Source organism: Xyrauchen texanus, chromosome 22, assembly GCF_025860055.1.
Source record: "Xyrauchen texanus isolate HMW12.3.18 chromosome 22, RBS_HiC_50CHRs, whole genome shotgun sequence".
In the NCBI taxonomy this organism is placed as follows: Eukaryota; Metazoa; Chordata; class Actinopteri; order Cypriniformes; family Catostomidae; genus Xyrauchen; species Xyrauchen texanus.
The window spans coordinates 2,352,766-2,366,629 of NC_068297.1; the positions used below are offsets into that span (position 1 = coordinate 2,352,766).

The 13,864-nt window shown below is 36.8% G+C and overlaps 1 protein-coding gene across 1 annotated transcript; it reads right to left on the reverse strand.

Annotated features, from left to right (window-relative positions):
- Window positions 1-904: 904 nt before the first annotated feature.
- Window positions 905-12,071, reverse strand: LOC127662454 (cardiolipin synthase (CMP-forming)-like). The gene is made up of 7 exons (XM_052153629.1): window positions 11,665-12,071; window positions 10,279-10,416; window positions 9,927-10,056; window positions 9,494-9,579; window positions 6,504-6,572; window positions 3,058-3,149; window positions 905-2,981 (listed from the first exon to the last, which is right to left on the reverse strand). Exons 1-7 carry the CDS (start codon window positions 11,935-11,937, stop codon window positions 2,891-2,893), a joined length of 879 nt encoding a protein of 292 aa, XP_052009589.1. The 5' UTR covers window positions 11,938-12,071; the 3' UTR covers window positions 905-2,890.
- Between the last annotated feature and the right edge of the window lie 1,793 nt (window positions 12,072-13,864).

A 13,864-nucleotide genomic window follows, 5' to 3' on the forward strand; every position in this document is an offset into this window, starting at 1 on the left:
CTTAAATGGGTCTTCCAAATGCACAATAACCCCAAGCATACCTCCAAAGTTGTGGCAAAATGGCTCAAGGACAACAAAGTCAAGATATTGGAGTGGCCATCACAAAGCCCCGACCACAATCTGATAAAAGCATGTGCGAGCAAGGAGGTCTACAAACCTGACTCAGTTACACCAGTTCTGTCTGGAGGAATGGGACAAAATTTCAGCAACGTATTGTGAGAAGCTTGTCTAAGGCGACCCAAAATATCTGATCCAAGTTAAACAATTTAAAGGCAATGCAACCAAATACTAACAAAGTGTCTGTAAACTTCAGACCCACTGGGAATGTGATGAAAGAAATAAAAGAATAAATAATTTTCTTTATTATTATCCCGACATTTCACATTTTTTAAATAAAAGTAGTGATCCTAACTGACCTAAAACAGGGAATGTTTTCTATGATTAAATGCCAGAAATTGTGAAAAACTGAGTTTAAATGTTTTTGGCTAAGGTGCATGTAAAATTCTGACTTCAACTGTATGCACGCACACACACACACCATTGAGAAAGTATTCAGACTAGTATTATATAAAGTATAAAATGCATTAAATACAAACTCAGTGTAACTCGATGTAAAGATCACTGGCCATTAGGTGGATATCAGTCTTTTCAAAGTAACTGTCAGTTGAAAATGAAGGAGGAGCCGGTGAAAGTTGCGGTGAGTGGGGCGAGCATGGTGCAGGTCACTCCCTCACACCCGAAAACACTTAACAACAACTGCAGTTGTGCATCCTGTCCTCTAACCCAAACTTGCCTTAACTCCATCATATGACCACAAAATACAAATGTGACAATTTAGGCACTATAAATAAGGCTTGAAACGTATAAAGTTGTAACATTTTTCTTTATCAACAAATCATCAGTGGAAGGTGCTTCAGAAAATGTCAACCTCAGGAGGTCAAGCAATAATACAAGTCATTTATATTAATGTTAAAAGAGGTTTGTCATTTTACAGCCCTGTAACCAAAATTTGAGACATGTCTGAAAGTTTAAAACCCTGATTTGTGATTTTAAGCAACAAAAAATAAATAAACATAACAGCAATATTTTTCAGCACAGGCTAGCTAGTTTTGTAGTAATTGATAAACTTACAGTATACTTCCTTTACAAATAAAATACAAATAAAAACATTGTCTTACAATACCTTAACAAGGTTGAATGGCTTGATGAATGGAGTCAACACTACAATACTATTCTACATATCTAACATATTTTTATATAAAAAAGCATGAGATTTCTTCAAATAAATGATTTTTTTTTTCATATGCAAATACATTTTTAACAATAATTTATAAACCTTTAAAAACAAACCAACCATTAAATGATGGTATATTATTTTGTTGAAGTAATGTCAAATTTTAAAATCATGAATAATATTATTTGGTGACACCACCCATACATACACCCACGTTTCTTGAAGTGTAACGTTCCACTAGAGAATCGTGGCAAAGTGCACCAAAAGAGCTCTGCAATGACCGGCCACTCCCATGACGCACTGTGAATGACTCAATCGAGTCGCTCTCCCTACACTCTCAAACTATTTGTATATATATATATATTTTCATTCATTCGCAATGCTTCATGGGATTATATATAGTTTATATAGTCTTGTGTCTTTGCCTTTTAGTCTGATTTTCAAATACTTTTTGCTTCAAAGTTTGTAATGTGATTGTCCTCAGAGCCAGCGCTGGACTGGTAATCTGGCATACTGGGCATTTTCCCGGTGGGCCGATGCACTTTGGGGCCGAAACGGGCCGAATGGTCCGCGATAAGCTAAAATGAGCCGATGCGTCATGCAGAACGGACCACAAAACGGCGCCGCGATATGCAGAAATGGACAGCGAACACCCCCCCAAGCAGCGGGACAGTGAGTCGGCCGCGAAACGTGACGGATGGTCCGTGATAAGCTAAAATGAGCCGATGCGTCATGCAGAACGGACCACAAAACGCCGCCGCGATATGCAGAAATGGACAGCAAACACCCCCCCCCCAAGCAGCGGGACAGTGAGTCGCCGCGAAATGGGCCGAATGGTCCGCGTCGAGCTAAAATGAGCCGCCGCGTCATGCAGAGCAGACCACAAAACGGCGCTGCGATATGCAGAATTGGACAGCGAACACCCCCCAAGTAGCTGGACAGTGAGTCGGCCACGAAACGGTCCGAGATATGCTACAATGAGCCGCCGCATTATGATAAGCTAATTGTAAAATCCCGGGCCGATTTCTCTTCCCAGTCCAGCCCTGCTCAGAGTTGGTTGGTTTGGTTCGTGGTTTACAACTCTTATAATATAATACAAGTCAGTTTGCAAAAATGTATAAAGATTAACGTTCATTCTATGAGACCAGGTTGAAAACATTCCGACGTGAAGAGCCGGTACACTTCGCTCTCCATTCACTCCCATTGAAGCGCATCCCAACACGGGAGACTGAAAACGCAAGCGCATGTGTATGACTACAGAAAACACAGAAATGATTAGCAAATGATTTTACTAAAGGAGGGACGAGTCAGACCACTTTTTATTATCAACATAATGCCACAAACACTTAATTGAGCTTATCTTGAAACAACCCAGAATATTTGTTTAAAGCATTAGAAAATCTTAAATGTACACTTAATGTAAACACAAAATAATGTCTAATTTTATTCTGAGTTTATTAAAAGTGATTTAAAAAAAAGACTTGTAGATTTAAAGAGCACGTACTGATTAGAAGTGTCACATCAGTTATATACTGTAATCAAATTCATGTCTCAGCTCCCAAAGACAGACAATAAGTCATCAGTTTACAGTAGTGATCTGATTATCCCAAACATTCCCAGACGTCTTTGTCAAAAGTCACATCCAGCTTTATTAAACTATTTCTGCTTGTTCAACACCTCAACAGTCTTTTTACCGTAATGATAGTAACTGTAAGCAGAAACTGTGGTCGTCAGTGCGGTAATGTACCTGCAAACAATTGAACACATTTAATACAGATCAATATATTTGGAAATAATATTTGGAGTGCTTAGGATGTGCTTACCACAGTGACTGCAGTAAAACACTGTCAGTATAGTGAAACACGGGTGAGGCGAGAGACGCGGCCACCAGAAACAACTGAACTGCCGTGTTGATCTGAAACACATACGAGCATCTCAACACTAGCAATAGCACAGATGCTCTGACCAATGAGAGTTAAGCTCAACTGACAGCATTTGTGGCATATTGCTGGGTAACAGTGAGCCACTTACAATGGAAGTCTATGGTGTTCAATCCGTAAACGTTAAAATACTCACAGTTTCAAAAGTATAGACACATGATGTAAATAATATGCGTGTTAACATGATTTTAGTGTGATAAAATCACTTACTAACCGCATCTCTTTAAGTTATAGACAAATTTACAGCTTTGTTGTCACAATGATGTAATATCGATCAACCCTGTAATCCCAGTAATCGATTTGTATTAGGGCAGCAACTAACGATTATTTTGACAATCGATTAATCTGGCGAATAGTTTGGTAGTCGATTAATCTAGCAAATATATTGATAGTCGATTAATCTGTCGAATAGTTTGACAATCGATTAATCTGGCGGATAGTTTGATAATCGATTAATCTGGCAAATAGTTTGAAAATCGATTAATCTGGCGAATAGTTTGACAATCGATTGATCTGGCGAATAGTTTGACAATAGAATAATCTGGCGAATAGTTTGACAATCGATTAATCTGGCGGATAGTTTGACAATAGAATGATCTGGCGAATAGTTTGACAATAGAATAATCTGGCGAATAGTTTGACAATCGATTAACCTGGCAAATAGTTTGACAATCGATTAACCTGGCGAATAGTTTGACAATAGAATAATCTGGCGAATAGTTTGACAATAAAATAATCTGGCGAATAGTTTGACAATAGAATAATCTGGCGAATAGTTTGACAATAAAATAATCTGGCGAATAGTTTGACAATAGAATAATCTGGCGAATAGTTTGACAATAAAATAATCTGGCGAATAGTTTGACAATAGAATAATCTGGCGAATAGTTTGACAATAGAATAATCTGGCGAATAGTTTGACAATAAAATAATCTGGCGAATAGTTTGACAATAGAATAATCTGGCGAATAGTTTGACAATAAAATAATCTGGCGAATAGTTTAACAATAGAATAATCTGGCGAATAGTTTGACAATAAAATAATCTGGCGAATAGTTTGACAATAGAATAATCTGGCGAATAGTTTGCCAATCGATTAATCTAGCGAATAGTTTGACAATAGAATAATCTGGCGAATAGTTTGCCAATCGATTAATCTGGCGAATAGTTTGACAATAGAATAATCTGGCAAATAGTTTGACAATAGATTAATCTGGCGAATAGTTTGACAATAGATTAATCTGGCAAATAGTTTGACAATCGATTAATCTGGCGAATAGTTTGACAATCGATTGATCTGGCGAATAGTTTGACAATAGAATAATCTGGCGAATAGTTTGACAATCGATTAATCTGGCGGATAGTTTGACAATAGAATGATCTGGCGAATAGTTTGACAATAGAATAATCTGGCGAATAGTTTGACAATCGATTAACCTGGCGAATAGTTTGACAATCGATTAACCTGGCGAATAGTTTGACAATAGAATAATCTGGCGAATAGTTTGACAATAAAATAATCTGGCGAATAGTTTGACAATAGAATAATCTGGCGAATAGTTTGACAATAAAATAATCTGGCGAATAGTTTGACAATAGAATAATCTGGCGAATAGTTTGACAATAAAATAATCTGGCGAATAGTTTGACAATAGAATAATCTGGCGAATAGTTTGACAATAGAATAATCTGGCGAATAGTTTGACAATAAAATAATCTGGCGAATAGTTTGACAATAGAATAATCTGGCGAATAGTTTGACAATAAAATAATCTGGCGAATAGTTTAACAATAGAATAATCTGGCGAATAGTTTGACAATAAAATAATCTGGCGAATAGTTTGACAATAGAATAATCTGGCGAATAGTTTGACAATAAAATAATCTGGCGAATAGTTTAACAATAGAATAATCTGGCGAATAGTTTGACAATAAAATAATCTGGCGAATAGTTTGACAATAGAATAATCTGGCGAATAGTTTGCCAATCGATTAATCTAGCGAATAGTTTGACAATAGAATAATCTGGCGAATACTTTGCCAATCGATGAATCTGGCGAATAGTTTGACAATAGAATAATCTGGCGAATAGTTTGACAATAGAATAATCTGGCGAATAGTTTGACAATAAAATAATCTGGCGAATAGTTTGACAATAGAATAATCTGGCGAATAGTTTGACAATAAAATAATCTGGCGAATAGTTTGACAATCGATTAATCTGGCGAATAGTTTGACAATAGAATAATCTGGCGAATAGTTTGACAATAGAATAATCTGGCGAATAGTTTGACAATAGAATAATCTGGCGAATAGTTTGACAATAAAATAATCTGGCGAATAGTTTGACAATCGATTAATCTGGCGAATAGTTTGACAATCGATTAATCTGGCGAATAGTTTGACAATCGATTAATCTGGCGAATAGTTTGACAATAGAATAATCTGGCGAATAGTTTGACAATAAAATAATCTGGCGAATAGCTTGACAATAGAATAATCTGGCGAATAGTTTGACAATCGATTAATCTGGCGAATAGTTTGACAATAGAATAATCTGGCGAATAGTTTGACAATAGAATAATCTGGCGAATAGTTTGACAATAGAATAATCTGGCGAATAGTTTGATAACCGATTAATCTAGCAAATAGATTTTCTTCAGCATAAGATACACAGGTGACACTCATATTATAATTCAATATGTCGCGAGCAATCGCTGCAGCAAGCGTGCGCCATTGATGAGCGTCTCCGCGCGGGACAGTGTATCATCCTGGAGAAGCTTGAAACTCTCTCGCTACTCATATAAGCGGATCTGACCGCACAGACAAATACCAGTTTCGGAGTTTGTGCTTATTCATACTGCCCGCTTCCTTTGCACTTTAATTAAGGATGCATTAAATACAGTATATAACAAAAAATTTTAATTGTCGACGTTGTCGATTATGTCGACTAATCGTTTCAACCCTAATTTGTATCATATAAAATCACGTAGAAGAAATAATATTCACACACATATAGTTTACGTCTTGTGGCTGTACTTTTAAAACAGTGAGTAGTTTAACGTTTATGAATTGGCCCCATTGACTTCCATTGTAAGTGTCTTTCTGAGACCGTGTTTTTGTTTTTAATAAACGAGAGACGAGTCGAGATTACTATTTTCTGTGATAATTAACATTATACCACAAATGCTGTCGATCAATCGATCATAAAATCTGATTTAGTGACAAAAAAACAAAACATAGTTAAAATTATAGACTGCATGAATGATTACAATTACGTTTTCTGAAGAGATGAATATGCATCATGTAGTAAAATATAAATACTTTACCTTGCTAATGAGCGTTGGTTTTAGTCGGGCAGTGGTGTAACAGGGGTTGAAGAATTTGCTCAGTGTTACCTGTATAGAAAAAAAAACAAAAGAGGGTAACCTACATAATTTGGTAACAAAAACCCCGCCTCTGGTCTTGATTGGCTGCTCGTGAACAGCTTCGACCCGCCCTCAAACACTACACTAAGCGGTAGACCAATCACAACAGACTGGGACATCTGACCAATCAGAGCAGAGTATGCTCTCTGAAAGGCAGAGTTTAGAATGAATCCTTTAGAACGGATCATTGAACGAGTCGTTTGTGACACTGCGAAAAAAATGCTGCAATTTAAATTATGAGCAAATGAAAGTGTTTTTTGAACTTGGATGCCTGTAAATCTATTGTACAAGACATTTAAAACAAAATTAGGCACATTTAAAAAACAAAAGGTGCTCTTTTAGGAGTGCTTTTATCCCCGTTTTACCCTACATAAAATAAAAGTCAAGTCACATTTAATTGTGTAACACTTGTTCACAACAGTCGTTGTTTCAAAGCAGCTGTAAGGGCTAGCGATTATTTTGATAATCGATTAATATAAAGATTTTTAGAACGACTATTAGGCGATTATCGTTAGCTCTTAACCGAATATTCAGCTTGTGTCCCGACTTAAAAGGTTGTATTAAACATGCTTACTAACAATAAAGAGGACACAATCATATTTTTTAAATACCTCTAAATGACATTCACAGAATTAAAGGGAAAATAAATACTTTTTATTAAGTTTCAGTAAAGAAAGTTCTTGTTTTCCATTTAGAATGGACTAAAATACATTTAATTGAGAAGCAACATATAAGATATTTAGACTTGCTTGAAGAGAATGCATCTTAAATATACAGTTATTTAAGTTATTAAATATATTGTTTATTCATCTGCCAGTGCAATAAAGACAAAATATACTTATATTCAAGATCTACTCTCTAAAAGCAAGTCTAAATATCTCATATGCTGCTTCTCAGGTCAATGCATCTTTTTTAAAGGATGTTTAGATATTTTTTAATATTTGTATTTTTAATATTATATTCAACATTCTCAGATAACAATCTTTTCTTCTGCAGTATAGCTCCCAATTTACAAATACTCTGTTATTAATAAAGCTGTGTATTGCCAATTTCCTTCACGATAAGAAATGCACAGTGACATATATTATGATTCAAGTCGTGAGCAATCACGTTATAATCTAGCTGCATTAAGCATGCGCGCTCGAGGGACGAGCGTCCCTGCGACTGTTCATCAGCCGGGTGCAGTTTCAATCTCTCCCCCTTAGATCGGGACATTTGCGCAACTCATAGAAGAGGCGCTGACCGCACAGAGAAATAGCATTTTCGGAGTTTATAGTGCTTCCTTATTATTTGAACTTTAATAAAGAATGCATTTAAGATGTAACGCCGGGATGTTTCCTTTAAAGACGCTCGACATACAAGTTTTGCTTCAGTGGAGCGGCGGCTCCAGCTCTGCTTATTCCACAACGAGAGTGCTTCTGTATTTACTTATTTGGAATTTTTGCATTATAGGGGGCTTTCACACTTGGTTCGATTGCCTGTTCCGAACCCGAGTTCGATTGCTCCCCCCTCCCCCCTGCCCCCGATGGACTGTGTTCACATTATATATTTGTATCCGAACCGCGGTACGCTTGCGTCATCAAGCTGCAGCTGGTGCGTAATCGTGTTGCTTGATAACCGCAAAATGAAAAGGCGTCAAAATTCAATGAATAGACTTGCTCGGTTCACATTTGTTCTTCTTTTTTTTAACCTTTGGTTTTGTTTTCAACATCAAGATACAGAAACACACTTGCGTCTGTCTGCCGCAAAAATACTGAAATCGTTCAAAAGACAGCGGGCTGTCCGCCGAAGACAATTTTTGCGAAGGCAAGCAGAAATCATCTCTCTGCTTGCAGAGCGTGTGCGTCAATCCCGCTTTTCGTCAAGGTAAGTGTATACACACACACGCACACACGCACGCACGCACGAAAGTAAACCCTTTCCGCTCATTTTGAAAGTGACGCGTGTGAGACTGACGACCACATTATACGTCATCAATAGCGGTTCACTTCCGCGGTTTGGTTCGATTGCGTTCATATCAGCAGCGAACCGTACTGGAGTTCACATGAACCGTACCCCAGACCACCTTTTTAAGCGGACTCGAGTACGGTTTGCGGGTGCGCACCCGAGTTCGGAAGACAGCGTTCACATCATCCAAACAAACCGAACTCTGACGTCATTCGAACCGGGTGCGCACCAAAAGTGCTAGTGTGAAAGCCCCCATAATTCCCTCATACTTTGTGATCTACAACACTGGAAGCTGTTTGGAAAGTTTGTAGCGTGTCTGGAATGTGAGCTGTGTTATTCTTCCTCTTCTCAGTCAGGCGTGAACTACAGAGATGCTCTCGCTTGTCATTAATAGAGTTTAATGTGATCACGTTACGATAAATGACATCAAACGACTATTCGACATCGAACATTTTTGTCGACAATTTTTCAGATAACGTCAACTAATCGTTTCAGGCCTACAGTACATTAAATTATGCCACAACAGAAAATGTATGAACATAATGCCAATATTTGTTTTAATAAATATGCTGACAATTTTATTGGTAAATGGTCTGCACTTATATAGCGCCTTTTTTAACCTTAGTGGTATTCCAAGTGCTTTACACTGCGTCCCATTCACACACACAAACACCAATGACGGCAGAGCTACCATGCAAGGTGCTAGCCTGCCATTGGGAGCAACTTGGGATTGAGTGTCTTGCCCAAGGAGGCGATGTGGAGTCATGTGGGTCAGCAATCGAACCGCCAACCCTGCGATTAGCGGCCGACACGCTCTACCACCTGAGCCACAGCCGCCCCAATTATGCACTTTTAAGTTTCATAGCAGTTTGCCAATGTGACTAGATAGCACCAAATGAATTACGTTTATCCCACAAATCATAATCATAATTGTTCACACTTACTGGAGGAGGAACTGTTTTATACCGCACATAGAAGACAGCAGCGATCAGCACTATATCTCTGGATATGATCAGCGCTGTCAGTGGAGCTTTGAACAAACACAAGAGAAGACCGTTTCATGAGCCGTTCACAACTGCGACAGCTAATGCTCTATTGAAGTTACTTACTAACAACTGAGGTGGAAAAAACACATCAGAACAGGAAGGCTGCTTGACTTACCTACTAAAACACACTGTGTTTCCTGAAATACTGAATACCAAGTTTATATTGGCGGTCTGGTAACAAAAGATCTGAACTGCTAACTTAAAAGTTGTATACTCAAAGGGCCAATTACGCAACTCAACCATCACTAAACTAACATTTAAGGAGGACTGCTAAAAATACCTGATAAATTACATATCAGTGATGAGTAATCCAATAAGTGTATCATTTCACCTGGGATGAGTTCAGCATATGTCAGACTAACATAGAGCACGCTGATGAGAATCTTATCAGCCAATGGGTCCAGAGCGCTGCCCAGAGCTGACTTCTGATTGGGCCAGTTACGAGCGATGTAGCCATCCATCTGAAATGGGCAAAGGCGAAAAGGAAAGTCAGAGCAAATAATTACATTCTTATGCAAGATTGTGAGGACAAACATTTCTTTTCTTTGGAATAACATGTACTGATGAATTGCTCACATCCAGAAATGTGTATTAAGAAAGTAAACAGGGTCAATGTGGATTTCATGTTGATTTTAAGTGTTGTTAGGGATCATAAGATCAGATTATATAAGGCTTGAATTTACCAAGTCTGTTGCTCCGGCCAGTAAAAAAAGACCCAGGGACACGTGGAAGTATTGCTCCATTATCAAGTACCCAATAAGAGGCGACAGCATGATCCGGGCCATGCAGAGGTAATTGGGGATCGTCCATGGATTCTCATACTGTGAATAACAAACACAATCATATGCAAAGGTGAAATGCATTGACAGATCTTTCTTAATGGACCAACGGATTCCAGAGTTTTAAGCGAAAACAGAAAACGTCCTAATTATAGCGCCTTCTAGTTTCCGGTGGATGTGTGTGTGTGTGTGTCTAAATAGTGGGAGGCACTTGGGACAATCCCACCAAGTTTGGGATCGCTCTGATTTACAGTGTCTGATGTCCATATACTTTCAGGGCTAAAAACGTAATAATACGTAAATCCATACAAATACAATAGTTTCATAACTTTGTGTTTGGACCCATAATGATGCATTCCAGCGCTTTGCAGAAACACAAACCAGAAACTTGATATAATGTCGTTGCACTAACTTTTCGGACTCTCAAAAATCATGTTTGACTACTGTTTTTACATGACTAGATGAAGGTACATTTCTAGTTTTAACGTTATTCGTATTTAAAGACCGTTCTTTTGTTGGACAAGAAAAAGTAGCTTCATACCATGTGACCCGCATTTGTTTTCGACCATTGAAATTGGGTAAAATGTCACTATTTAACAATGGGGCCACATTGAGAACCCCGTATATCTGGGATTTAATCATATAGGGCCTTAAAAATGGAGACACAAAAAGAAAAGTTTGTTCTAAACCAAAATCTAAAAGGATATTAAGATATCTTTAATACTTCTGGAGTTATAGGCACTCAAACTTTGGAAAAACACCACCAGAAAGAGCTTTTTCACATATATTTGATGAATTTGGACTCGCCTCATTGGCATATAATGCAACAGGAGGTGCTGAAGTCAACTGACTTTAGTAATAGACCTACCAATCTATGTGTAAAAATAAAATCAAGACACTTCCACCTTTCTGAGTTATTTTATTGACCTATAGTTTTGCACCAATATTTTCATTTTAACCCCGCTCAACAAAATGATGGATTATTCAGTAAATATTAAAGCATGGCATTTTATATTTTAGCTTTCCTCATCATTGACGTTTATATTTCTTTTGAAAAAACAACAACAAAAAACACGTTTTTATTCATATAAAAAAAAATAAGCACTTACTGAAATTTGGTTAATTTGATAAGCAATATCCCAATTTTAATAACTACTATTATTCAATAATATAGAAAACAGACCAACTAAAAAATACAAATTATGGGGGTGTGTCCAAACTTTTGACAGGAAGTGTGTATGTAAATGTATAGCAAAGGTAATATAAATAGTAAGGAACTAACTCACTCACCAGCTCTTTAAACTGGAAATGTCCCTCATTAGATGGAGTTGATGAAGAGGATGCAACTTGATCTTCATCCTTTTCCCTTGAATCCTGTTTAGAATATTTTTCATCCAATTCAGGTTTTCCTGAAGCATTCAGTGCAAAATCCATTTGAAGCGCAAAATCTGCTGACTGACAAGGGCAGATGGAGACTGTAGTGATTTGTATGTCGTTTTGATCTACATATAACAGAAGTGAGATGATCAGATATTTCATTCTCTCCTCTATGAAGGTCCACATGTGTTGTTGACGTTGATCCAGCAGGTCCGCAGGTGACAGAGGTCAAAGGTGAAGGATTCAAGCATCTTGTCCTGAGTCTCTGGAAACATCCGAGATCAGATTTAGTGTTTTTCAGCTGTAAGTTTGCAGCTCTTCTATAAGTCCAGCTGTAGTTGCATCTGACACTCAGTCTGTGTATGTGCCCTTTAGCACAACTGAACAAGAGATTTGTACAAGCTGCCAAAAACATGTCAGCCGCTTTAATCCAGTGAAACTAAATCATTAATATCTCCGATTTATTTAACTGATATGTATTCGTCGATCTAGCAGCATATTTATCCATTAGCTCGTTCATTTTTCAATATTTCAGACATTCACAGGCGACCCACGTGCTTTAATGCCCTGCCGGATTCTGATCTGTCTGTTTTTGCGACAGTTGTCAGAAGGGGGCGGGGCTTAAAGAAACACGCACTATAATAAACATTTAAACACAAAGATACATTTATATAAAATCAGTGCATATAAATGCGCTAGATTAGGAGATGTTTAACTTAATTCCTAAATTCCTTAGAATAAAAATAGAGGTAATGATCAGCATACGCTGTATTTTTATTATTACGTCAGTGGCCAATGTATCTCTGAATGTAACAATGCCCTTAGAATTACCGTGGTAACCATAGTTTCCTACCAAAATACCACAGTTACTCTATATGTATTGTTACTACCATGAAATTATAATTGATTTGTTTCAAAATCTCCTTTAAATAATTTTTTTATTTCTTAAAAGTTCTGTTTTTGATAACGTTTTGGAAACTTTGGTTACCATGGTAATTTATTGTTATTATTATTTTGTAAAGGTGCATTTTTAATCGTAACACCTGATCTTTTATTTTCGGCCTTTTCTTATATTCTTGCACGGTCTTCTAAATATTAGTTTCTCAAAGCTATTAAACATAATTTTCTTTTTAACATTGTAACTCCATAAATGTATTAGCTGCATATGTAGGGGTCATAATAAGATCATTTTTACCTGCAGTGTTCAGTGGCATTTGAGGATATCTTAGCAAACACCCATCTACAACCAGTGTTTGGATAAGTTACTCTAAAAAAAGTAATTAATAACTAACTACTAATTCCATCTTCTACAGTGTAATTAGATTACTGTACTAAATACTCAAAGTAATTGCATTACGTATTACTTTCTTATCAACCTCGACCAGATGAAAAATAGACATGAAACTGTTCTTTTAATTCTTCCAAATAAATCATATCAAATCTAATAAATTATTCATAAACTGGCCAAAGAATTTAAGGGGGCAGCGATAAATTAGAAAACATACATATTAACATTAGATGTTTAATTTAGATTTTAAATTCACTATTGTTATAGAATTGTTCTATAGTCTTATACAGTATTTAATGCAATTACATCAGAAGTAACTGCAATTAAATTGCTGAAAAATTACAGAAATTAATTACTTCGTAATGCATTACACCAAACACTGTCTACAACCCACCATACAAAAAAAAATGCAATCTAATACAATTGAACTCTTCAGATTTAATGTTCAGGCATGTGGTCAGTGTTTGATTGCTTAATGCATAGTGTTCTCAGCTAAAACACCTTTCATCAACAGGTACATACCATTTAAAGAAAACGTATTTGTATATTTATTATTTACAGTATGTACATGTAAACAATAAACAATGTACAATTAATAACATGGAACTTTCCAAATATTAGTCACAACACAGTACAATTACATAATAACATATATATCACTCTGTAAAGGGATCAATGGAAAGGAGGAGGCGAGAACCGGCTTGACGATGTAAATTATATTTTAATAGTAAACTTAAAAGACAACATAAACACACATGAAGGACATGTCCGCTAACGATCTCTCTCTCCCGCACGATACTCTGCAGTCAACCTTTATACCTCGGA